Source organism: Glycine soja, chromosome 7 (genome assembly GCF_004193775.1).
Source record: "Glycine soja cultivar W05 chromosome 7, ASM419377v2, whole genome shotgun sequence".
Lineage (NCBI taxonomy): Eukaryota > Viridiplantae > Streptophyta > Magnoliopsida > Fabales > Fabaceae > Glycine > Glycine soja.
In genome coordinates, this window is record NC_041008.1 from 40,558,521 (window position 1) to 40,585,939 (window position 27,419).

Here is a 27,419-nt window from a genome sequence, read left to right on the forward strand (position 1 = left end):
TTGAGATTACTTAGTCAAATTAAGTGCTTATATTCAGTATATAAATTGTTGCTAGATATATGGTGCATTAGATTACTTAGTCAAATTAGGTGCTTAAATTTAGTTACTTTGACTATGACATAAAAGCATTTTTCTATGAAGTTGATTCTATTTCTTAAGATCCTCAATGTTGTCGTATCATCTTCAATTTGTACTTTCTTATTCTGAACTTGTTGCTTTTATGTCACTTGGACAATCTGAGATTTACTTAATCAAATTAAGTGCTTCTATTCAATTATATTTGGTATATAAATGACTGCTAGATATATGATGCATTAGATAATTTAGTCAAATTAAGTGCTTAAATTCAATTCCTTTGACTATCACATATTTAGAGTTTTCTATGATGCATATTCCATTTCTTAAGATCTGCAATGTTGAATATCATTTTCAATTTGCACTACCGGATATCATTTTCAATTTGCTGCATATCATTTTTAATTTGTACTTATGGTGAATGTGCTGCTTATATTCACTTGGGCTATTTGAGATACTTAGTCAAATTAAGTGGTATATTCACTTTGACTGACAAATTTAGAGAGTTTTCTATCATGCTAATTTCATTGCTTAAGATGTGTACTACTGCATATTATTTTCAATTTGTTCATTTAGGTATTTTCTCTTTACAACAATCTCTTTTAACAACAGCTGACCATGATCCAATTCAACATTTAAAAATCTGAAGATAAAAAACATTTTAAAAAATTGAAAATAAAAATGGAAACTATTTAAGGCATGATTAATTGTTTGTAAGGTTTGAATTTGAAATCCATGGCAGGTCGATCATTGCACGACAACGAAATCTCATAGAAGATAGTGGCAACATTGTTCAAGGCTCAAATGACAAGGTCTGATGCCATTTCAACAAGTTTCTTATTGAGTTCTTCAGCGAGATCTATGCCTAATTGTTTTTTGTCTTTTCCTATAATGTTGGGTGATGCACAACACCTGCATTTGTATAAGTTGTTTTTGGTGGTGAAAGGAAAGGAGGATACGACGTCGTTTGTAGTGGGAAGTTGTGGGATTCAAAGTTCAGGTGGAATTTGAGTTGGGTATGAGTGTTGGTTCCTCTATTAAGCAATGTAGAGAAGCAAGTACTCGAGTGCTTTAGATGCATGGGTGAAAAAAGTTGTTGAGTGTAAGGTAGGGTATGATGGATGACAAGAGTATATAAGGAATTTACTCAAAATGAAAGGGGGAAAAAGGATTAATTTGTATTTTTAAAATCATTTTTTTTATCAAGTTATGAGTTTAAAATCTCAACCGTCATATTTGATGGTGAATTTTAATGCCCCACTAGTAAACCACATAGTTCACAGTAGCATCCACCACCCAAACAAGGAGCCTGTCCAAAAGTCAAGGATATAGATCCATGGCAGATACTACCGTGAACTAACTAACTAAACAAATGGTTTACTGGTGGACCATTAAAATCCACCATTGGATATGATGATAAATTAATTAACAATTGAGATTTTTAACTAATAACTTAAAAAACAAGATTTTAAAAATTCAAATTACTAATTAATTCCTTCTTTTTTCAATCTGAGTCCAATAAGTCTCTTTTTCAAACACCTTACATACTTATTTCTATCATCCACCATACCCCACATTACTCTCAACAATTTTCTTAATCCATGCATCTAAAGCACTCCAATACTACTCTAAACCAGCTTAACAGAGGAACCAACACTCACATCTAACCCATATTCCTCCCTAACTGAATCCCACAACTTCCTAGTGCATATTGCATCGTATCCACCTTTCCCATTCACCACCAAAAACTTATACAAATCCAAGTGTTGCCTATCACCCAGTAATGGAGAAAAAGGCAAAAAGCAATTAACCGCAGAATTCTCACCTCAACAAGGAACTTCTTAAAATGGGTACCAAACCTTGTCATTTGAGCCTCCAACAATGTCATTACTATCTTCTACAAGACTCCATCGTCAAGTAAGAACCGCCCTACCATGGATTTTGAATTCACACACAACAACCCATTGTTTTTGTTCCACCACCTACATTCATAAATAAAAACTTGACGCCAATAACCCATGCCAAATCGAGGGCCATACACATCAATATCCAGGCAGCAAGCATCATTTACTATATGGACTCACCCACAAACCAAATCGAGGGCCATAGTTCACAGATTACATACTTTGAAATCATTCTCTGACAGACAATGCTCAGAATAACATTTAGAGCTCAAGGCTCTGGCAAATTTATTTATCTTTCTTATTTTGATATTCAGATTCTTCAAACTATCAGTTTGTTCCAAGAAATTCTACTAATTGCTAGTCAATTTTCATGCAGTCTTTATTGGAAAACAAAGCTTACAGATGCATAGTAATAAGCTATGGTGCAGCTTATCTGCGTTAGGTTTTGGAGAATCATAGACTATCAACTACATGATCTGGTATACACAAGGATTTCTTTTATAGTACTGCAAAATGGAGAAGTGTTTGGTGTTCAGGATCAGAAAAACGCTAAAAGTAAGTAAAATCATATGTGAAAAACACCCATATATATATATATATATATTGCTAGCAATGGGTTACAATTGAAACCGAACTCCACCTGTAATTCATTTGGGAGGAGGCGGAGTGGGGTATATCATAATCATTGGCATAATACTATATATTGAAGCTGCTTTTGAGTTCTTTTCCAGGTGCTGAAGTAGCAGTTGCTTCAAAATTACAATTCTGTCAAACTCAGTTTGAATTATATCACACTATTGACCCCACTTTATGATACCTTTCGAGAAAGGTTCTTCATACCATAACCAATACACTTTTGAAAAACTGACTGTGAGTTCGGATCTGGTTTGATAATAAACTTCAAATCAAGAAAATCCATTATGTTTGAGTTTCGACTCCATGCTGGGAAAGTTTTCCTACACGGACCTTGGAAACATCTTGAGGGCATAGAGCACAAAGAAGAAATAATAAACCCTATAAACCAGAACATTAAAAAAATATATTAGGTAAGCCAAAGTTCCACAAATGGAAGCAATTTTCATCCTACACATACAAGTCCTACAAACCTAGATGCAAGATAATAAAATTGAAGTAGCTACTTATTTTAGCACCAAAGAATAGCATTTGAGTCATAAAACATCCTGGGAGGGTAAATCTCTGCTGTATGTTCTCTTTTCTTTTGTTTTCTTTTTCTACCTGTTCCATAGCTTTACCTCTCTACTATCTATAAAGAATTTAAGTCTACATGCTCTCCCTGTTACCAGAAACAGTCCATATTTATGTGTTTAATACCAGTATCAATCATTTGGTAAAGAACCATTAAAAAGGGATGAAACTGCTAACAAACTAACCTGATGTGATGAATCTACCACTCCACTTTGAGCTATCTTCCCTAGTAAAGCATTAACAATCCCCACACCAACATCCTCTGGAGGCATCAAGTCTCTTTTCGCATCACCTGCAAGGCCAGAAGTATCTTCATCCCTCACTTGAGAAACAACAGTGTCTGCAGAGATGAAGCAACCAGACGTAATTTCCACAACCAGCGAAATCCCATATCCAGGAGAGCTGCAACAACAAATGAACAATAAAAGGAATTACATTTTAATGCAATATGACGACTTTCACTTTTAAACCAAATATATTTCCCAAATTCAAATTAAATATTCAACAATTTCCCACTGAACGAAAGGAATTATACTTTGAACAATGTTCAACAATGTTAGAAAGAACATATTAAGGCATCAAAAACTTAAATTAACCATCAAATCAAATAATAGAAAATTCAGAAACTTACCATTAGACTTTGAACAACAGGAACAGAAAAAAGAACTTCACCACAATGTAATTCCTTTAAGCCATAGTAAGCCGTTTTCCCCATTCTGTGTGCCAAGTTGAAGCTGCAACAGATTTTGAAATAGAAAACTGAACAAAAAGGAGACTAAGACTTCAAAGAATTAAAATGGCTTTATTCTTTGAAGTGCTGAGACTGAGGTGAGATTGAAGTGCAGAGCGGAGAAGGGAACGAAATAGACAGATAAGCCTTACATGAACAAGTGGCGACCCTTGGGATTTAGCGAAGAGATTTGGCATCAAGCTGGACATCAACATAACCCATGTTGGGCATTGATACGTACACCTGCGAAATTGCTCGTACATTCAGCTGTAACTGTTTTTTTTTTTTAAAAAAAATTAAAAATATGTTTTACGAATTAATCTAAAATTAATAACCCAAGTAGGAGTTAAATATATGACTTTCAGGTTATTAACACAATACTCTAACTAACTACATTAATAGGTCAATTATATTAAAAAATAAATAGTTAATATATATAACATTAAAAATTTTAATATATATTTAATGCACATATAAATTTAAATAATAAATTTTGTGACAATTAATTTTGATATAACTTATACGAATGATTTAATTCGTATATTTTTTATAATAAAAAATATTTATTATTAAGAAAATTAATTTATTAATAAATTAAAAAAAACATATTATTGAATTTTTTTTAAAAAAAATACTTACAGATCATGTAATTCAACTCATACGGATTATGTGATCCATATGAGTCATACGCATGAACTCATACGAATTACGTAATTCGACTCATACAAACCCTCAGGAGCTTGCCTCCAATCTTTGTATTCCAGGGCGCGGATTTGTTCTTAATGCTGAAGGAGCGCCCTGGATGCTCCTGAGGAAGGACTTGACTACCTTGGCCCAAACATGGAGTGTGCTCTCATACTCCAACCTCGCCCCCACCTCTCACACGTCCAATCTTAATATGGATAGGACGAGGTTAGTCTATGGGCTAGTTATGAAGATGGACATGGACGTGGGCTTCCTCATCTCGCATCAGATTTCTCAGATGGCCCAGTCCAACTCCTCGCGGCTTGGCTTCCCAGCCTTGATTTCTACACTTTGTGTGGGCCGAGGAGTAGTCTCAGATTCTCTGACCTTCGAGTCCCTCAGCCCTGCTATTAATTTAGCATACATAAAGAAGAACTACTGGAACCTGGACGATCCCACGATCGTATTTTTAGGGACCCGCAAGGCACGGGATCGAGGATCTGAGGGTCTATCTTCCTCTGCTACCCCTGCTCCTGGTTCCTCTGCACCTACTCCTTCTCCAACTCCAGCTTCTTCTACTTCAGCACCACCACTTCCATCAGCTCCAGTTTAGACTGGCTCCTCTACTCCATCATCATCAGATCCATCATAGTGCCGATGCTCTAAGGTCACAGTTCCTATGTTGCAGAGCTTCCACTGTGGCTTATGCTTGGTGATGCAGAGTATGCATGACTCGACTTAGTATCGGCCTATTATCAGTATAGAGGAGTTCACTTCTCAGGTGGCCTGGCCAGGAGTCCAGTCTTCTCCTTTGGGGGGAGGTGAGGCTTTCGCAGCCTAGGAGCCTCAGTTACAACTGGAGGTACCTCATGAGGCCACTCCAGAGGCTACTCCACGGACCTCACTAGTCACTTCACCAGTTTTGGAGGTCTTTGAGGAGGAGGATGGCGTTGCTGATGCAGATTATGCAGCTGATATGACCGCAGCATAGAGCACATGGGATTCTTGGCCTGTTACAGATTAGGAGACACCCCAGCCAGCCTAGGATGCTCCCTCCTCACCTCATGGCGAGCTTGCACCAGCCCAAGATGAGCAGACACCGGCATAGGAGGAGCCATGACAGGATTTCCCATTTATTTTTCTACTTTAGATACATTTTATTTTTAGTTGACGTTTTTAGTTTTAGTTTTATATTTTAGTTTATGTAGTTAGCAAATTTTGAAAGCTTGTTGAACAGTGTTGATTGTTTATTGCAGTGGTTTGGTTTGATTTGAAAATATTATGTTTGTTGAATGAAATTGAATTGATCAATGGCATGAATTAAGTGAATTGTAATGCGTAGATCATATGCTTTGAATGAATATTCAGTAATTAGAAGAGAAAGAACATGGATTAGGTACATGGTTGAAAATGTTAGTTGGTTTGATAGATTGATTGTGAAGGTAATCACTAGCCACAACCCGGTGAGTGTGTGATCTTTAAATGTGAGAGAATGACTAACATTGGGTACTGATTTTTGCATGAATCTCTGATTACTGAATGAATGCATGAGTTTGAAGATGATGAAAGCCATGATTGACTAAAATAGCTACTTAGCCAAAAAGCTTACCTTGTGCATGAATGAATTATCCCTTGCACCCATGTTGAGCTAAAAATTTGATTGATTGACTTGAACCCTGAGCTTATAAATTGTAATCTCCATCTACCTTGTCTTAGGTTGTAAGAGATCATCATAGTTCAAGGCAAATTTGTCCCAAATTTGGGGGAGTTTATTAGGTAACAACAATTGTGGTAAGAAGATGACAACACACACAACAAAATCAACAAGCAGCAAGTAAAAGGTGCTAAAAGAGAATAAACAAATTTCAAAAATAAAAGCTAAGTGTGTGTTGTTGTCAAAGCTAAGTGCCTTAAATGAAAAAGGCAAGTAATTGAAGCTGGAATAAAAGAAAAAACGTTGATCTAAGGATGAATGCTCTCCTAGAACTTAAAATTTTTGCATCTTAGAAAAACCATATTTTGTTTGCAGCCCAGCCTCATTACAAGCCAAGAAAAGTCCTTCGGATTCAATTTGTGTGTTTGTGACTGTATGGCATGAGATGAATTGCAAAGATTGAGACTTGTGCTGGTTGTTGATTGAGAAATAGCCTTAAACACTTGTGCTTTAGAGAAATAGTGACTGTGAGGATTTGACTTGATGATCCTTCCTTGATATTTGTCTTGACTGCTAGCTTATTTCACTTGTATGCCTAATTATCATGTTCATATCTTTGAAAAGCTGCATATCTTGTGAAAAGCTATTGGTTGAAGCATTGTATGCCACTTGTGTCATGTGATTGAATGCTTGAAAACAAACACAATTTTGAAAAACCACTGTGAGCTTGTCACTTGAGGACAAGTGAATTGTTCTTTCTTTGCTTGAGGACAAGCAAATCTATAAATTTGGGGGAGTTTGTTAGTCGTCATTTATGACTAACTTTTGTATAGAAAAGTTTTATAAAATGTTTATCTTTTCCTCAATTTATGGTTCTATTTGTAGGTTTGTACATATTTTTAGGTTTAATTTAATTTTTTTCAGTAGAAATGCCCAAAATTGTGAATTTAATGTGTTTCAACTTCAGTTTCAGGTAAAAAAGGATGAAATTTGTGAAGACTTGCAGTTGGTGTCTCGCTAAGCGAGACTTGTGTGCTTAGTGAGAATCATGTGCTAAGCGAGGCACTCAGCTCGCTTAGCGAGTTGAGAGAATTTGAGAAGCATCTGCGTGCTCAGCGCGTCATCAGCTAACTCAACGAGGCGTTTGTCTCTTCCTGCGTTAAGCGCGCCTAGCTCGCTTAGTGGATATTCACTAACTCAAGCTAAGCGTGAAAATGGCGCTAAGCTAGCCTTCGAGGACAGAAAGCCCTTTTTAAGGCTGAAGTTGGAAAAATCAAGAAAGAGGTTAGAATAGAGCGTCGATTGGAACAGAGAAAGTAGAACAGAGGCACAAAACAGAGCAAGGAAGCCAAAAACCTCAGCTTTCAAGAGGATCTTAGGTTTAGGAGTAATTTCTAGGTTCCTAGAGGTGGAAGAGACATCTCCACCACTGTGTAATCTGTTATTTTCTTCTTAAACCCTCATCTTGTAGCTGAAAAGTGTTGCCTTGCAATGGAAGGCTAAGTATCTCTGTTGGGAAATTATGCTGAAACTTGATATAAATTCTTAACTATCTATTTAAAGTTGTTTTATATGTTCATTGCTTCTATTTGCACTTAATTATTGCATGCTTTTGGTCTGATCACCCAATAGTGTGTAAAGTTAGGATTTTTAGCATTGGAAAATGTATTAATCCTTAGAAATGGATAGAGCAAGGCTAGATAACTACATTGCTAGACATAGAGTGCATGGTTTTAGTTTTTGATATGTTGTGATTGTAATGTTGTTCGGTTAGGCTAAGTTTGACGAGACATCCGAGAATGAGGTTTAATTAGAATTAGTCCATTCACGTGAGGAATCGGTGTTTGGTACTTTAGTCCTTAGCATATAACACAAAAATAACATTAAATAGAGAAAAATATTTCAATTACATCAAGCATTCAGTAGAAGGACCCAACGTTTTAATCATATATTTTCTCTCTCGTTTTGATAAGCGTATTTGTAGTTATTTTAGATTTACATTATATACATCTTTGGTTTAATTCTGTTTACATGACTTTATATCAATGTCTGCTTGCTGAATGAAACTTCACCAAATGAAACAAGTTCCCTGAGTTCGATACTCAGTTTCTTACCGTTTTATTATTACTTTAACGACTCGGTACACTTTCCGATAAAGTTCAAGACTGTCCTAGAGTTCGAACACCCCCCAACCAAATTTGTCTTCAATTCACAACCTTGTAGCTTAAGTAGGGCTAAACTTGTTGCACTGTCATTTTTGCATAATGGCTAGCGTGCTTAGCCTAACTTTTGCGCTAAGCACGCATACAAAAAATAACACTTTCCTAAGTCTCTGTGCTCTGAGCCTAAGTTGTGCACTAAGCCTACATGCAAAATAGAACTGCCATAAGTGACTATGCGTTGAGCTCAAATACTATGCAGGGGAGACAATTCGCTTAGTATGACACCCTCTATCTTGATATACATATTTATATAATAAAATACATGGAAATGTAGAATTACATAAAAGAGATTTATTTTCTAAGCATAAACAAGTTCATTTGGCTAAAAGGTTCACATTCACGTTTATCATCAAATTAAAAATATATCAAATAAGAGTATGAAAACATCTCCGGTCCAAAACAAGGCCATCCAATTATTATTTTTTTACAAAAGGAAAACAAGTTAAGTAGCGGAACGAAATAAAGTAACATGTTCAGAATATTATGCAAATAACATAGAAACCCATGCTCCAATGCCACATCTTATAAAAACATTGTGTCTCAGCGTCTTCTAGCACGAGGTTCTTTAAAGTCATCCACCTAACCATCTGCTCCCATGAACACAAGGTTTGAGATCATCATAGGATCTAAACACAAACAACACAAAGGAAGTGAGTTATCATATTCCTAAACAGGTAGAGATAAACGAAAGCGCGCGCACACACACACACACGATATAAGTATAACAAGCTCAATTTAGCATAATTCTCATCATTTATCATTCATTGCGTAACATCACTTGTCCCAAAGATTTAATCACAAAATCACATTCCACACCTTCACATTAATCACATGTTTCAAATAACACATCTCAAGTACAATGTTGATGGATTGGCAAGTGCACCAATTCGTCCCAAGTATAAAAGTTAAAACGGAAGTCCGAGTGTCAAATTCACAGGGACTTTGTTTGTACTTAGGTAGATGAATATTTTATCAATAAAATAAGTTAAAGAAAATTGACTTGAAAAAGTTATTAGAAAATAATAATTTAAATTGGTAGAAAATTAAATCAAACAAGAGAATAAATTAAATAAGAATTTAAATTGATTAATTAAAGACAAAAAAAATTAGAGAACCCAATAATATTGTAGAAATAAATTCAGAAGATGAAAATGTTGGAAACTTAGCCTACCAGAGCTACTCTTTGATGTAATGTTAATGATTTTTCTCTATTTATAATTATTCCAATTTACATATGCATCTACTAATATACTTTAACTTTGGTCTCCCGCATGAAAGAGCCTAATTTATCTATTTTTTCTCCTAAGTCCCTTTGTAGAGCTAAAATAGTAAATTACATTAAGAATAGAGATGTATAACAGGCTAAACAAATGTCAACCTATCCCTAGTGATGACATTATTTAGATACCCTTTTCCAGTTCTATTAAAAAATAACGTCTCCCAACGCTATCCCTAAAACTTACCATGCAAATGAGTAATCAAGTCACAAGCAGTAATATTAAGCACAAGAAAAGATAATGCAAATATAATATTCATAAATAGATAGGAAGAGAAATTACAAGAGTAGTTGGCTGTCAAGTTCCCAACAAAAAAGGGTTAACCTCTCATAGTTATAGGAGACTTTATAATTGCAAGAGGAAAATATTAGTGAAAGGAATAAGATAAAAAAAAGGGGATGGAAGAAAGGAATGACTCCTAATGATTACTTCTCCTTCTTCTAGCCTTTACCTTCTATAAAGAATTGTATTCCCTTGAAATTTATGTGTGTTTTTTTCCTTCTTTCTCTTCTTCTTTTATAGGTGCAGATTAACTTAGTGCTAAGCGGGCTTCTCACGCTAAGCTCGCCTTTACTTTCCTGAATTTGATGGCTTTCTTTAATTAGCCCCATTTTCCTTAATTAGCTATGTTTTCATTAATTAGTCCTATTTTCCTTAATTAGCTGTACTTTCCTTAATTATCCTGCTTTTTCGGGTTTTATTTTACTCAATAAGCATCATAAATTCATTACTTTTAATATTTTCTGCACAAAAACTTAAATGATGTTAATTTAACAATTATTTGCTAAAAAGAAAAGAATTAGGAGAGAAAAATTATAAATTTTTATATAATTTAACTCCAAAATATACTCATATGGGATCAGCACAAACTTAAAGGAGCACTCAAATCGGATGTATTTACCCCTAAGCCTAAACTCTGAAGAGTCCGTTAGGGTCTCTTCTTCCTGATTTAGGTCTAACCCAAAAAATATTTTAACTCACAAACTCTATCTATGAACTATACATGTCAAAGTGATTCAACTTGTCAGGGTTCGCACAATGAATCTCATTACAATACTCGATGCACATTAACTCGTCGCCCTTAAAGAGTCTTATAGTCGTGTGATTGTATGGTTCATAACTCACAACTCAATGCATACAACATCTCAATACACGTGTGATCTCACAATTTAACACATACTCAATTTATCACATACACTCAATCTCAATCATAATGTTATAATCTCAAAGCAACAAGTTATCACATCTCATGAATCATATAAACATCATACAATATTAATATTTACATGGCACAAAACATGTCTATATTAAATCAAACTATATTATTTTCAATTAAAAATGCATTGAAAGTATTTATTGTTGAATATTAACATATTAATTTCCTTTAATTTAATTTTATTATTTGAACTATTAATTCTTAATTTATTTTAACAATTCATGTGTGTGTGTGTGTTATAATCATCAATTATTCATGCTAATTAGAAAAAAATCCAATTTGTAGAGTTCACACTTAACACAAGAACACATCAATTTCATAGCAATTTCACATTGAAACATCAATTGACCTGTCAAACATATATAATTCACAATTATAATTCACAATTATAATTGTAAAGATAGAATCAAAATTGTAGAAATACCTCAAAATAAACCTCAATTTGATCCTCTAAGGATCCCTACATATGTTCTTTCTAACCTCAATTGTGATAAACTCATCCCTTACCTCTAAATGGGCTCATAAGTGTAGTCCGACAATGATAGCGACGTCTCTAGTGATTCCCTAAGATTCATCAAGTTTTTCCTCTAGTTTTTTTAGGGTTTCCAAGCGTTAGAGAGAAAGAAAAAGGGTTGGAGTCTCAATTTCACTGCCTCTGTGCGAGAGACATTTCTCTTTCTACAAATATTATTTTGCAAACTCCAAATGTGAGAATGTGAGAAAATGAGCTTCAAAGGTGGTGTCCAAATTTCAGGACGATTCAAAAGTTAACGAGCTTGGGATCGTAGTTTTACTGAGATAGATTTGGGTATATGCGGAAAAAAATAGGGTTTTAGGAGAGAAAGAAGGAAGAACGAATTCAAAAGGAAGAGAGTATAGAAACATATCATAAATATAAAAACTAACATAATATGTCTTTATTTATAGTTTGGTACTTTGAGCCTATTATTTACTCTATTTTTCTTTATTTTATTATTTTATAAAAAAGAACTTTATTTTACTCTTTCATTAAATAAATAACCAATTAAAACATCCCTTTATTTTGTAAAATATCATTTTACTCTATTTATTTTCTAATACTACAAAACCTTTATTTTAATTATCAAAAACTTTTTTCTCTCATGTATTTAATTTCTAAAAACTATTTATTTTTTAAAATAAAATTCTTTTTAGTTTTTTATGAAAGATAGAGTTTTACACTTAGTCTAAAGTGCATGCTACGTGTCTGACCCCTCTAGCCTATAAAATTTCCTTTAAAATGGTCTTGAATTGGGTCCCAACACAATCTATCTTCTTTTTTCATTTATTTCTACACCAAAATAAACTAAAATTAGATGAAAAATTAAACATTTAAACCATTTTAAAGTTATTCTAATTTATTCAAAACTTAATTATAAATAATGTCAAACAAGCTTAGATGTATTGAAATATTAAGATAATTTCCTACAAAATGATCAATAAAATAAAGTTCCTAAGACAATTATCTGTCGTTGGACTAGCTAGGTTGAGCCTGGATTGATCATGTTGATTAGTGTTGTGAATATCAATTGAAATTTCCAAATCAAATATAAAAGAAAGAGAAAAGATATCAAGGACTTTTCTAGGTTATTTTGGTGATATCAAAATCATCCCCTAGGTTTCTAAGTTTAAGTGTCTAATATCAATATTACACAATGATGGATAAATGAATGAAGATGTCACACATAGGATACAAGCTAAGAGGTTAAAATGGAAAGACATTGGAGATTATTTGTGGTCACAAAGTACCTATCAAGTTCAAAGGGAATTTTTATTGTATAGCTATACAACCAACTATTTTCTATGGTAGTGAATGTTAGACTTTAAAGGAACAATAAGAGAAAAAAAGTTAAGGGTAAAAAATGTGTATGTTAAGATAGATATTGGTATGACACTTATTAAGGAAAATGTGATAGAGAATTATTTAAGTTGACATGGACATGTGTAAAGAAGACCATTAGAGGCATCGATGAGAAGAGTAAATTGCATGACTTTTAGCTTGTAACCAACGGAGTAAGGACATTAGAGGGGATTATTAAAAAGGGTCTCAGTGAATAATATCCCTAAGAATTTGATTTTTAACCTATCACTAAGACATCTTGTGATCCATGTAGGTAACCTCACTTAATGGGATGAGACTATTGTTTTATTGTTTGGTGATATCAATTACCAAAGTATGGAAGACAAGGAATTTAATGAGTTTGAAATAAGATTTTTTCAATGATTTTGGGAAAGATTTTCATTTCATAATGGCTTTGGGGAGATAAGAAGGCTTACATTGAAAAAAGATCTCCATCTTTCCAGTCTTGGAATTTGAGTCAATTAATGGAGATTGTTAATAGATGTGAAAATGGTAGTGGTTTTGGACTCTATAAACAAGAACACTTGAGAAATCCTGACATCTAAGAGAGGAGTAAGGAATCTACAAGTGTGAGTGATCACTTGAGTAGTGAAAGGGTCTCTTTTGAAGAGATTGTTTATAATTTCTCATAACTTAAGTGGAGTACTTGGATATATAACTTGGGGTGGATTTTCAATGTTACACAAAACTTATATTATTTTGAGATAGTAAATCATGTGTCTTCCATATATTGTTTTCTTTGTGTTGGAGCATTTGGGTGGACATAGGAAAATGGTTACTAATCCACGTAAATCATGTGTCTTCCATATATTGTTTTCTTTGTGGCATGTTTTGTGTGTGCTCCTATCCTAGCTTGGTGTATGATTTTCTCCAAGAGTTCTGTCATATGCTGGCTTGAATCACATGGTATTGGGCTTGGCCTAGTAGGCCCCAAGGTCCAACTGCTGCTCATTTTATCTAGATATTAAATAGTTTAGATTGACTTGTTGAAATTCATCCAGGTAAAAATGTTGGTATGGTTTCATTATAATACCTTTTAAACGGCATACTTCTTGCAATGAAACTTTATCATTTTTTATTTATTTTTTGTCTTGATGCATATTCAATTACTTCCAAGTAAAAGTATTTCTAGATAACTCCCTGACCATCACATAGTAACTGTATTCTTTGGCCCCATGACTATTTGGTTTTTTGTTCCTAGTTTGAGTGATTTTATGAGTGGTTCAAATGTCTTCTCAACAACAGACATGAATATGAAATCAATTTGTAAGTGTAATTTTGGCCAATTTGAAAAAAAAAACTATATAATCCTTGAATTGTATAAGCGATGGTGTCATGGGGTTACCATTGAAAAGGAAAATATTGTCATATATTAAAAGTTCATAGCTTGCAATCATTCCTGTAATCTCAATATTTTGTCTAACATTAATTGGCAATTGTAGTTTTGTGCATGAGCATGCGATCCCTTTTTAGGTTCTAAGGCAATTATTCATTTCTCATAATTGTTATTTATTAAACTTAAAAGAGTTGAAACTGATTGTAATTGATAATATTTGTTGCTAAGATTACATTCTTTTATAAAATTTCGAATTTGAGTTTTCTATATAATGTTTGTGCAGATAATGCTAGTAGATCCATATAGACGGAAAGTTGTATTCTAAAATTAGCATTGATAACATATTTTGTTAAAGTTTTATTTATTTATTTATTTATTTGTTGTTCATGAATCTGTCGGTGTTATGGCGATAATTCTGGAGGATTGCTTGTCTGACCACAATCATCAAACTAACAATAGTTATCAGTAGCTTTCTTTTATGATATGTTGTATTCTTGATTGTTGATAGTCTGCAATTTATATCTTGTCTCTTCTTAAAAGGTGGGGTTGTGAAAACTATGTGTGGCTGTATCCTCTATAGGTGCGTGGCTAACTGGATCACTAATAATATTTCAGCATGGCATATTCTGATTATTGAATCGCATCTGCTGATATTTTTCTCATTTGAAATGTAATTATAATATTGTCTTTTGATGATTAAGTAGTAGAAGCATGATGATGTTTCTTATAATATTGTCATGGTGCCAAAGTTAGTTGGTAAACCAGTAAATTATACAGAAATTAGCATTGTTGGCAATACTCTAAACCTTAGGTTTAATTGTTTTGATCATTTCAAATTATGATTAAGTTCATCATTTGTTCAATTTTCAATTGGTTTGTTTCATCAATTGAATGATCTGGGAAAAATTGCTTCTATAAATTTATACTTCATAAAAGGCTAGCTCTCACACCAAATGGTTATGAACATGAATAGATTATGTTGAAGAAGCTTAGGAGCATCAACATTAAATGGTGGGGGCAACAATGATCCAATAGAAACACTAATGATGTTGACGGTGTCATGTGATTGCTTAGTTGTACAATTCTTTTTATTGTAAAGAAATTGAAAGAATACTGTGGCATATAACAATACAATGATGAGATAAGTATCAATTCATTTGCATGTTTTTTTAAACTCGTTTGATCTTTAATATTGTTGACAAAACATGCTTCATGATATACTTTTGCTATGTAATAAAAGGAAGATGCCTCCTGTTGTGTCAAGATCAGATTTTACTTCACAAAAGAATGAGTTTCTTGTGTGAATAAGAATAAGCAAAATGCAGAAAAAGGGATGAACGAAAACTGTACTATGCTTACAGTAGCCACTTTATTCAATATCTGTAGAATTTTTTGAAGTACAAAACTCTCTACAAATTTAGGCTATGCAACAAAAGAAATAGAAGTACTATTTCAAGCCTAACCAACCTAATCAACTTAAAACTACCTAACTCTTACATGTTATAATAGAATAATAGAAAACAAAAAAAAATACTAAGTTGTAAAGTTTAAGAGAAATAACTAATGGTTGTTAATGAACCAACATACAACAATTCTCCACCTTGGTTCAATAACAAAACCTTAACAAAACCAGTGGCTGCTGCAGAAACAGGATTTAATCACCATTCAGCTGAATTAAGTCCAAACAATGGAAAAACTTGCTACTTGAAAGAGCCTTTGTGATCATATCAGAAGGATTGTGATCAGTTGAAATCTTCTTGACTATAACTGATCCTTGACCAATAACTTCTCCGACAAAATGCAGCTTAATATCAATGTGTTTTGTCCTCTCATGATGCACATAATTTCTGGATAAATCAATGGCACTTTGACTGTCACAGTGTACTGTGATCACTTTATTTTGTATCTCCAGCTCCTTTGCAATGCCTTCAAGCCACAGAGATTCTTTCACAGCTTCTGTAAGAGCAATATACTCAGCTTCAGTGGTTGATAAAGCCACTACCTTTTGAAGGCTAGCTTTCCAACTAATTGCAGTGCCAAAAGCAGTGAACACAAATCCTGTGAGGGATTTCCTTGAATCTAAACAGTTAGCATAATCAGAATCTACAAAACCTTCAATAACAACTGTTCTTTTGCTATTCCTAGCTCCACCATAAACCAAAACTCTTCCAAGTGATCCTCTTATATATCTGAGTATCCATTTCAGGGCTTGCCAATGTGCTTTGCCTGGATTTGCCATGAACCTACTTTCTAAGCTCACTGCATGAGCTATGTCAGGGCGAGTGCATACCATAGGATACATCAGTGACCCTACAACATTAGCATATGGAATACCTTCCATGTAAATTATATCATCATGTGTCTTAGGTGCTTGACTTGTACTGAGCTTAAACTGCTATGACATAGGAGTAGTTACAGGTTTGGAATTTGACATTCCAAACCTTTCAAGAACTTTTCTGAGATATAACTCCTGGGACAGATACAACAATTTCCTTTTTCTGTCCTGTTTGATTTCTATTCCCAATATTCTCTTGGCTACTCCCAAATCCTTCATTTCAAATTCCCTGCTCAGCTCAGATTTCAATTTTTCAACCTCACTCTTGTTGTTACTTGCTATCAAAATATCATTAACATATAATAGCAATATCACAAACTCAGCTTTAGAAGGAAATTTGAAGTAAACATAGTTATCATAGTGACTTCTATGAAACTGTATGTCAGCCATAAATTCATCAAATCTCCTATTCCATTGTCTGGGGGACTGCTTTAGACCATACAAGGATTTGTTTAATTTGCAAACATAATCCTCTTTACCTTTGACTTCAAACCCCTCGGGTTGTTTCATCAATATCACTTCATCAAGTTTTCCATACAAAAATGTTGTCTTCACATCCATTTGTTCCAACACAAGATCAAATTCTGCCACCATAGCCATAAGAATTCTGATTGACCTGTGTTTCACTACAGGAGAGAAAACTTCATTGAAATCAATTCCCTCCTTTTGAGTGAATCCTCGAGCAACAAGTCTAGCTTTAAATCTGTCTGGTTCAACTCCTTGGATGCCTTCTTTTTTCTTGAAGATCCATTTGCAGTTGACCATTCTAGAACCAGGGTTTTTTTTAATCAATTCCCATGTATGGTTGTCATGGAGAGACTTAATCTCTTCATTCATGGCACTTAGAATTTTTTTTTTCTCCTTACTAGCTAAGACAACTTTAATAGTTTTAGGATCTTCCTCCAAAACTTCACTAGCAACTACCAGAGCAAATGCTATTAGATCAGCATATCCATACCTCTTAGGTTGTTTGATTTCCCTTCTGGTTCAATCTCGAGCCAGCACATAGTCAGCTTCTTCTTGTTCCTCTTCTTCAAATTTCTCTTCATCAAGAGGCCAATTAACAGCTTGTGTTTCAGCATGTTTATCCTCAGTCTCCACCTCAAAATTTAATTTTTTTCAGAATCAGTTTCCTTACTCTGATCAGTGCTGGACTGAACCATGATAGGCTTGGTCTTGTAGGCCATTTCAGCTTCATTGAAGACAATATCACGACTCACTAATCACCTCTTAAAACCAGCTTCCAAACACCACAACTTATACCCTTTCACTCCCTCAGGATATCCTAAAAAAATGCACTTGACAGCTCTAGGTTCCAATTTGTCTTGCTTGATGTGAGCATAGGCAATGCAGCCAAATACCTTTAGCTGTTTTAGACTTGGTGGATGGCCAGACCAAATCTCTTCAGGGGTTTTAAAGTTTAGAGCAGTTGAAGGACACTTGTTGATAAGATATACAGTCGTCATTGCTGCTTCAGCCCAAAAAATTTTGGGTAATCCTGCACTCAGCAACATACATCTCACTTTCTCCAAAATGGTCTTATTGAATCTTTCAGCTAAACCATTTTGTTGAGGAGTGCCCGTAACTGTCCTGTGTCTTGCAATGCCATTCTCTTTGCAGAAATCATTGAAAGGTTCAGAGCAGAACTCAAGACCATTATCAGTATGAAGCCTCTTGATCTTTCTGCATGTTTGGTTTTCCACAAGTATTTTCCAGCTTTTGAAGTTATCAAAAGCCTCATCTTTTGTTTTCTAAATGTAGATCCACAACTTCCTTGAGTAGTCATCCAAAATGCTCAAGAAATACCTTGCTCCAGAATGAGAGGGAGTCTTAGTTGGACCCCAAAGATCAGCATGAACATAATCAAGGGTACCTTTTGTTCTCTGTTGTCCAGCATTGAATTTGGCTCTACAAGCTTTTCCATAGACACAATGTTCACAAAACTTTAATCTTTCCATTTTGTCCCCACATAGCAGCTCCTGTTTTGCCAATTCAATCAACTCCTTCTCACTTACATGGCCCAACCTCATGTGCCATAACTCAGTTTTTGATAAAACTCTTTCGGTTGCAGTGGCTGCAGAGCCAATTACAACTTCACCATCTACAGAATAGAGGTCATTCTCCATAATTTCCCTCATGACAACCATGGAGTCTTTAACTACATTCAGTATTCCTTTTTCACCCTTGAACACATACCTTCTTTTATCAAATTCACCAAGAGAGATTAAATTTCTCTTCAACTCAGGTACATATCTGACCTTTGTGAGAATTCTTTTAGCCCCATCATGAAACTTGAACCTTATAGACCCAATTCCTTCAATTTTGCAAGGCTTGTTATCTCCAAGGAGTACTAACCCATCTGCTTGATCAGAAAATTGTTCAAACCATGATCTATTTAGTGTCATATGTCATGAACACCCTGAATCCATTATCCATTTAGTTTCTGGATTCTTTTCAAACACCATCAGTGCCTCTGCAGATTCATAGCCATCATCTTGAACAATTGCAGCATTTCCTGAGTCCTTCTTCCTATTGTTACTGCCACCATTTTTCTTTCTTTCAGGACAAACTTTCCTTGTATGACCCTCCTTTTTACAGTGATAACATCTGATTTAGAAGATGTTTCCTTCACCATTCTTGTGATTTTCTGGCTTTTGCTTCTTATCAAATTTACTATCTTTCTTGAAGTTCTTGCCTCTTGTTGTCAGCCCTTCACCACTTGTAGAGGACTTCTTTTCCTTTCTTTCATTCAATTACTTTGAATTCAGAGCAGCCTGCACTTCATCAAGTGAAACAGAGTCTCTTCCAAACAATAAAGTCTCTTTGAAATGAAAGTAACTCTTAGGCAAAGAGCACAACAATAACAAAGCTTGATCCTCATCATCAATAGTGACATCGATATTTTCAAGATCTAGAATCAGTTTATTAAACAAACCCAATTGTTCTCCTATTGATTTATCTTCATGCATTTTAAATGAATACAAAGACTGCTTTAAGTAAAGACGATTAACTAAAGATTTGGTCATGTACAAATCTTAAAGTTTTGACCAAACCCCAGCAGCAGTTGTTTCCTCAGAGACTTGCCTCAACACCTTGTCTCCGAGACTGAGGATAATTACACTGTGTGCCTTCTGCAATAGTGCTTTCTTATCCCCATCAGCCATCATCTTTTCAAGTTTGGCTTCTCCATCAAGTACTTCCACCAGGCCCTGCTGAACAAGAAGAGCTCTCATCTTCAATCGCCATAGTCCAAAATCATTTTGCCCTGTGAATTTTTCAACTTCATACTTGGCCGAGCCCATTTCTTGAATCGAACTCAAAATCGCTCCACATTCACCGCACCAATTTGTTGTGCCAAGATCAAATTTTACTTCACAAAAGAATGAGTTTCTTGTATGAACAAGAATAAGCAAAATGCAGAAAAAGGGATGAACGAAAACTGCATTGTGCTCACAACAGCCACTTTATTCAATCTTTGCAGAATTTTTCTAAGTACAAAACTCTCTACAAATTTAGGCTATGCAACAAAAGAAATAAAAGCACTATTTCAAGCCTAACCAACCTAACCAACTTAAAACTATCTAATTGTTACATGTTATAACAGAATAACAGAAAACAGAAAAATACTAAGTTGTAAAGTCTAAGAGAGTTAACTAATGGCTGTTAATGAACCAACATACAACACCTCCCTTCTGTGTAGCCAACCACGTTGCCTATATTGTACTATTTCACGTAAGTGGTTTCCTTTGAATTTCACTAAGGAAACCTGCTTTTGAATGATCATGAATACCCTATTATATTTATTTTAGCTCTCTTTTTGGTTGGCAGGAACAACTAGTTTTGAGCTGCAATGTTGTGTTGAATTACATTTGATTCGATAATCACTTTCTCTCCCTCCCACTGTAAATTTTTGGTTGTTTTGTTGTTTGTCGACATTAATTGCACCGAGACATTAATCTGTGTTATCTTTATCATATCTATGGTCTGTGGATACCTTGTATTCATGTAAATCATATTATGTTTCTCTTTTTAAAAATAAAAATAAAAAATTCTCCTACACAAATTGCGGGATGTTCAATCAAATAAAATTGAGGTTCATAAACAGTTTGAGCAGTGGTAGTTTTAGCTCCTTTAATGAGATTATTCCATTTTCGGGGACCACGATCAGGAGACTATTGTAAAAAGTTTAGGCACGACAGAAATTTGTGAACAGGGTATAAAGACTCGAATAAAAAGAAAGAGTAATCCTAGACTATATTTGGTTTGAAGTTAAAAAAGTACGTTCGTGAATTTCAATGTAAAATTACGCATTCCAGTGCATAAGATGAGAAGGAAAAATTTGTTGCTTTGAAAGTAAAAGTATGTTTGAGCTCTTCTAACTTTAATCAAAATGTGCACTAAAATGTGAGGAAGCTGGTGGGATCATCAACAGAGAGGTCCCCTTTACTGCTTTATGACATTTAAGGTTAATGTAACACTAAGAAAAAAAAAAGGTTAATGTAATGTATTTTTTTTATTTTGGGTCAGAAATTATAGGTGTTCCTCAATTTATTAAGTTAGAAATTAATTTTACTTGTGGTATGTATCTTCTGTTGTCGTCTCTATAAAATTTTACACGAAAATTGAATACATTAGTAACTCTTTATTATCAATAACTACCTTTTTGTTAGTAGATAATTTTCTGCAATTCAAAAGGAAGGGAAAAAAAGATCAGGTGGAAATCAAGCTGATAACATCAAATATGAACTGTGATAAAGACACTGGTTGATAGTGTATGAAACTATTTGTGTTGGTACCACAAAATAGAGGGTGCCCTTCAGAAAAATATGACTTTTGGTCCACGATAAATAGCAAAGGCACAGTAGCAGTAGCTTCAAAATCTCAAACCAATCCACACAAGGTCCAATAATGTGATGTACTATTTTGGTCCCCGCCTCTCCACCAAACCTGAACAGGCTTTATGCCCTAGAAAGATTTCGGATCCCTTTGGCTAAGGGCATCTCCTTTTTCAGCCGGCTAATTAATTAGCAACACGTGGCTTTCTCATAATCACACCTTATGACTACTACGTGAAGCAATATGAAAGATCAACCATGCGAAATGAAGCCACGTTGCGTTTTGAGTTTCTTTATGGTGATGTAAAATTTTACGCTGAGATTGGTGCTGGATTTGTTTTCTTCACTCTAGGCACTGTGCAAGTTGTAAATCCATTTTAGTATTACGTTTGAACGAATACTAACAAGTGTGAGTAGAACATTGGTTAATTAAGAGACTAAAAAGAAAATATATTTTATTATGAAAATCATAAAAAAACAAAAAAAAAAGTTATGAACAGTATAATTTTATTCTTTAATTCTTTAATTAATGTTCTAAAAATATTTGTTAGCAAGACGATCTAATGTTTCATTCTTTACAAATTTAAATTGTCAACGGGTGTTTGAGAAGTAAGATAGAAGGACGTAATAATGAAGCTAACCTTCGTATTATAGATCCACCAGCAATCTTGAAACTATATATCATATGGGACCATACAAGGTCAATATATAGCCACCTTGAAAACTGGAATCCAAGACAAATCTTCGACTTACAAATGGTTATATTACATTATAGGACCATTCAATAGAGCTCAAAAACTAAAATCATTAGTTGATAACATTTATTATTATTAGTACAGCTTACACGCTCAGAATAATTAATGGTACTAAGCTATATATGCCACTGCCACCATTTACTTACAAATAGGATAATAGACATGATGTTACTTGGAAGAAGAGACCAATGTTTTTGGATCCTCACTTTAAAACAGGAGGGTTGGGTTGGGTTAAGGAGGAGCAATCAATATCAGTTGTGGTGGGTGGCAAGGAATATCTAAAAAATTTATATATGAATAAAGGTAGATTTTATCATATGATGATCATCTTTGATTCTATTCGTTTCTCCAAAATCTTGTAGGTAGACCATGCAGAGGGACTGGGAATGGGCTATATTGGATTCCGTTCTGATATCCCACTACTTCCCACCTGCCATCCAAATAATTGAACATGGTTAATAAGCACTCTGATGATGATAGTGCAAATGTATAAAGTATAATTTCTTTGTATTGTGAAGGTAAAGAATTTTACACAACCAATCGATCAAAAATTAAATATTATTTTAAAAATAATTATTATAATAAATTTGTCATACTTGATAATTTATGATTAATAAATATTATAATTTTTTTTACATTGTTAATCTATACACTATTTACTCAAAAAGGTTTTAAAAAATTCATACAAAATTTGACAAAATGATGGAATTTTCGTTTTTGGTCAATACAAAATGAAGTAGAAAATTTTACCTATATTTGGTTACAAGATGATGAATTAAAAGGAACATGTTCAATTTGGCAAGCTCATTTCCTGGACAAGAGTGCACTCCGTTGCCAAATGGCATAAAAGTATTGGGCTTTGGAGCAACCTGCAGCCATACAGAGTTGAAATATATGTTCAGAAGAGAATATATAGGGTTTCGCTTTTGTTATTATTTTTCTAATATTTGTTTGACTAATTGATGTGGTGGACAAATTCATGTTCAGCATTATAACGTACCTCAAACCTTGATGGGTCAAAATTTTGAGGAGAAGGGTGGAATTCTGGATTATGATGGATGTTCCTGAACAGTGGCATGACTTTCCAACCCTTGGGTATAAGATATCCTTTAGCAGGTGCACCAAAGAACATTTTAGAAATCACGTAGGAAATAGTAAAATGATTTGAAAATTAAAATTCCCATAAATGTACACAGGTAAAAAAAGAATATTCCGTCTCAAATTCTTACCTTTGTATACTACATCAACCACAGCTTCCCTAAAAGTAAATGATATGATACTTGACATTCTAAGGCTTTCCAAAATCACCTGCAATATACAAGATCCTAATGAGAAATATATATTCACCAAGTTGCCTTCAAATTAACCCTAGACATGGAATTGTGTTGCATCACATTATTTACAGCAGTATATAGTATATACCATACCCTATGAGTAATTGGCATATTTCTGGTCTGACCCCATGTCAATGGCATCTTCCCTCCTTCATTAGCTTCATATACTGCCATTTGCTCTGCCTGCAAAACAGTTTCGTTGACTCATTAATTAGCATAAACTTTTCAACACTTGTGGCCTACCTGGATTTACAAAATCTTTTTGGGAGACAAAAAACAAGTCTTACTTTTATTGCTTCAAGAAGTTTCTGGTCATCATGAAGATACTTGAGAATCCAGGTTAGAACACTTGCTGTAGTATCCTGAGCTGCAAATAGTACCCCAATTACATTATCAGCAATTTGGTCATCGCTTAGCATTTGTCCTTTTTCATCCTTGTAGTTCAGCAAGTGGCCTAATAGATCCCTCTCCATCAATCTCTGCTCTTTTCTCTTACAAATGATCTCACTTATAATCTCTCTGATTCTCCTCCTTGCCTTCAAATCAATTCACAAAACATTCATCAAACAAAGACATGACACAGAATCCCAAGTATCAAATGATTTTCTTAGACCAGCACTAAGAAACCATATAATATAAAATATAAAATAAATACAGAAAACATCACACTATTTTCTTTTTATCTATAATAAAAAAATATAAAAATTTTTACAACTTCCACATCATGTCAAATCAACTAAACTGGATCCATGGTAACTATTATACTATTTAACACACATTTTTTACTATTGACTAAAATTCATTAAGAATTACAAAACGATGAGTGAGACTCGTTAAGCAATGAGTTAGACCTACAAAATTTTGTGATTTTCAATATATTTCGGTATTAACAAGAAGTGTGTTCAAAAGAATATATGAGAGAGTGTTTTGAGATATGCAACTTACCAAGAGTGCTTTGGAGTATGCAGTTCCGGGTATCCTGTTAGGGAAAGAATTGTACCCTTTCTCCACTATGCAGTAGTTTTCCTTAAGCTGATCTCTATAATTGTCTTCCAAATGACCAAAGACAGAGAGGATGCCAATATTGAAAGAGAACTGCGAAGAAGAAGGGTTAAGGGGAGGGCCATGAGTCTGAGAAAATCAATCGTACATCACCATACAATAATGGAGGACCCAGTGAGAAGAAAATTAATGAGGAACCAACAAATGAAAACAAAATTCAACGCCATGCAATAAAAGCACATCCAATAAGACAAGAGAAAAAACCGAAAGTAGAGAGACCCACTACAACAACAGCAAAAATGAGGCTCACAAACTCGAACACATCATATCATATCAAACCTATACCTTTTTCATTTCTTGGAAAGCGTTAATGACTTGTCCAGCAGCGGAAACCCACAATTCCAAGGAGGAAACGACCTCGTTTTCGATGTCTGGGATCAGTTTTCGAATGGATTCAGGAGAGAGAGAGGTTTGCACCAGCTTCCTGATGCGAGTGTGGTATTCTCCTTGGTGGAAGAACAATGCTGAAGGGCCTATTAGCTTCTCTTTGCTTTTGGGGTATGTGGGTTTGAACAAGTGAGCATGAGTCACCAACACAAACCGTGCAGCCTCAGGGCTCGCCAACATCACGCATGGACAACCTAGTATGTGTGTCTTGAAAATTTCTCCATATCTGATCAATTAAGAATTTTGTAAAATTAAGTTAGATTAGCTCCACCACCACCATGTTTATGCTTCATGCAAAAGAAAGCTTAAAAAAAACAACAACTTAGATACAGTTCTTTAGATACACTGATTGTGTGATTCTCCTATCCGAATTAAACTTTCATTTCTGTAGTCTGCATGCAAACAACTGATTGTTCGATTCTCCGATCAAAATTAGACTTTTATTTCTGTAATTTGCATGCAAACATTTTTTATGGAGATTATTATCGAAATAAAAGTCTAATTCTGATCAGAATTAGACTTTTATTTGGATAATCTGCATGCAAACATTTATTATATATACACATTAATGAAATGAAAGTTTGACTCTCCCTGGAGAATAACATTATCAGCACCTAAGAAATCTTGTGGTAAAAAAATATTATATATATATATATATATATATAGGAAGAGGATCAAACTATAATAAGAACCTTTTTTGCTTTGAAGCAAAGAAGATGTTAGGGTCTTGAGAATAGAGTTGGAGGGTCTCTCCTATGTAAGGCCAACCCATTGAGCCAGGGGGAAGCTTAGGCTTAGCTACGTGTTGACGTTTCTTGTGTTTCTTTATTAGTGGATACGAAAGAATAAGGGATGAGAAGAAGAGGAGAATGCAAAAGAAAATGGCAACAATGATCTCCATACACACACACAAGCGTAGCAACTAACTTCTCTCTATGTGGGTTCCCGCGAGTGCTGGTTATGTGGAAATGTGATGGGTACGGAATGCGTTTTTGCTTCGATGGCTTTTCAAGTCAATGAATGATCCGTTTGAGTTAAGAGCGTGGCTTATATAGATGAAGAAACTATTAAAAGTGCAACAAAAACACCCGAAAGGTCCCCTTAAAAATCGGTTCACAAGGGGATGACTTACCCAGCTATATAAACACTTATCATATTCGTTAACCATCCGATGTAAGACTCTCAATATGCCCCCTCGAATCAGGACTCGTCACCACAAATCGAGGATTAGCGACACTATCCACCACACCATCGGACAAAATCTAGCTTTGATACCATATTAAAGTCCAGCAAAGACATTCGAAAGATCTCCTTAAAAATTGATTCACAAAGGAGTGGCCTACCCAGCTATATAAGCACTCATCATGTTCGTTAAGAGTCTCATATCGAATGATTAACGAACATGATGAACGCTTATATAACTGGCTAGATCATCATACTCATTTTTAAGAGAATCTTTTGGATACTTTAATGTACTTTAACATGCGAATGGGGCACAAGTTTTTATATATTTTACCCAAAATTTTCGAGCACTACTACTGTGTGGAATACTGCGGAAGAAAAAAGGCAATGAAAAAGATCATTTGTATATTACTTAGAAAAAGCACACAACACACAAGGAAAAAACACTTGTAATCTAACATGGAAGGAAATTATATGTTGATTGATAGATCAATCTTTTATCGCCTAAAAATATAATTATAGATATATAAATTTTTTATATGTACATATGAAAAAAAATATCGGAAGAAATCAATCTTTTAAGGGATCTTAATATCTTGAAAGATTATGGTCATTAACTTTCGATCGAAAAATATTATAGTTCAAAAAAAGTCTTATCTTTTAACTCATATTAGATTAAATTAATTTATTAAGTTTAATTTTTTATTTATGTAAAAGAATTAAACTTTCAATAACATCTTTAAAGTTTAATAGGCTATTTTATTTGAATATAATAACAATATGCTGAACTAAACTTTAATTTTATCGTAATTTTTTGTGATTTATGTATTTATTAATTTATTTAAAATTTTAAATTAATGACCTATGTATAAATTTTAACTTGTTCTCTGGACCAAGGTTTGACCCCAAAATAGCCTATAAGATTGAAAGAGCAGGCGAACCCGATATCCAATCAGTGTAATTTGTGCTTTATACTGCCTTGCACAAATCAAATAATAGCTTTGTTTTTTGAAGAAAATAGCTATACAATTAAATCTCGTAACTAACACAGTGAATATTTCTTGCAACAGTTCAATATCAAGATTTAACTATATATATTCATGGAAAATGATGGGTCAAAGGTAATATAAATACCATGTGTCAAACATGATAATGTTAGTTCTCATTCACCCCTCACCTTTAACTTTGTTTTTGTATTGATTGGAGTCTCTCGAAATTCTTGTAGGTGAGATCTCCACTTCACATCGAAGACACTTGAAGATTAGAGTTGACGATTTGAATCGGTTTTAATGGGTTGATTTTAACAATCGTAATTAAGGATGAATTCAGTTGTGAAGAAATAGGAG

At 34.1% G+C, this 27,419-nt stretch overlaps 1 protein-coding gene and 1 long non-coding RNA gene across 3 annotated transcripts; both read right to left on the reverse strand.

Annotated features, from left to right (window-relative positions):
- Positions 1 to 2,123: 2,123 nt before the first annotated feature.
- Positions 2,124 to 4,145, reverse strand: LOC114419690. 2 transcript variants are annotated; one of them, XR_003668281.1, is made up of 4 exons: positions 4,068 to 4,145; positions 3,817 to 3,919; positions 3,371 to 3,587; positions 2,124 to 2,993 (listed from the first exon to the last, which is right to left on the reverse strand). It is a non-coding gene; the product is annotated as an uncharacterized LOC114419690 (long non-coding RNA). The 2 variants fall into 2 exon arrangements; XR_003668280.1 differs by lacking the exon at positions 4,068 to 4,145 and having other exon boundaries at positions 3,817 to 4,061.
- A 17,933-nt stretch (positions 4,146 to 22,078) lies between these two features.
- Positions 22,079 to 25,894, reverse strand: LOC114419691 (abscisic acid 8'-hydroxylase 4-like). Its single transcript, XM_028385436.1, has 9 exons — positions 25,584 to 25,894; positions 24,790 to 25,117; positions 24,388 to 24,537; positions 23,730 to 23,978; positions 23,536 to 23,625; positions 23,338 to 23,416; positions 23,109 to 23,215; positions 22,859 to 22,977; positions 22,079 to 22,538 (listed from the first exon to the last, which is right to left on the reverse strand). The coding sequence occupies exons 1-9, from the start codon at positions 25,790 to 25,792 to the stop codon at positions 22,445 to 22,447; spliced, it is 1,425 nt and encodes a 474-aa protein (XP_028241237.1). The 5' UTR covers positions 25,793 to 25,894; the 3' UTR covers positions 22,079 to 22,444.
- Between the last annotated feature and the right edge of the window lie 1,525 nt (positions 25,895 to 27,419).

Bases quoted from the DNA above. Each gene is read 5' to 3' on its own strand.
- LOC114419691 (XM_028385436.1), bottom strand. From the start codon at position 25,792: ATGGAGATCATTGTTGCCATTTTCTTTTGCATTCTCCTCTTCTTCTCA. The intron at 23,979-24,387 runs GTAAGTTGCATA...ATTGATTTGAAG, and splicing joins CATACTCCAAAGCACTCTTG to GCAAGGAGGAGAATCAGAGA. The intron at 23,626-23,729 runs GTAAGACTTGTT...ACTGTTTTGCAG, and splicing joins AACTTCTTGAAGCAATAAAA to GCAGAGCAAATGGCAGTATA.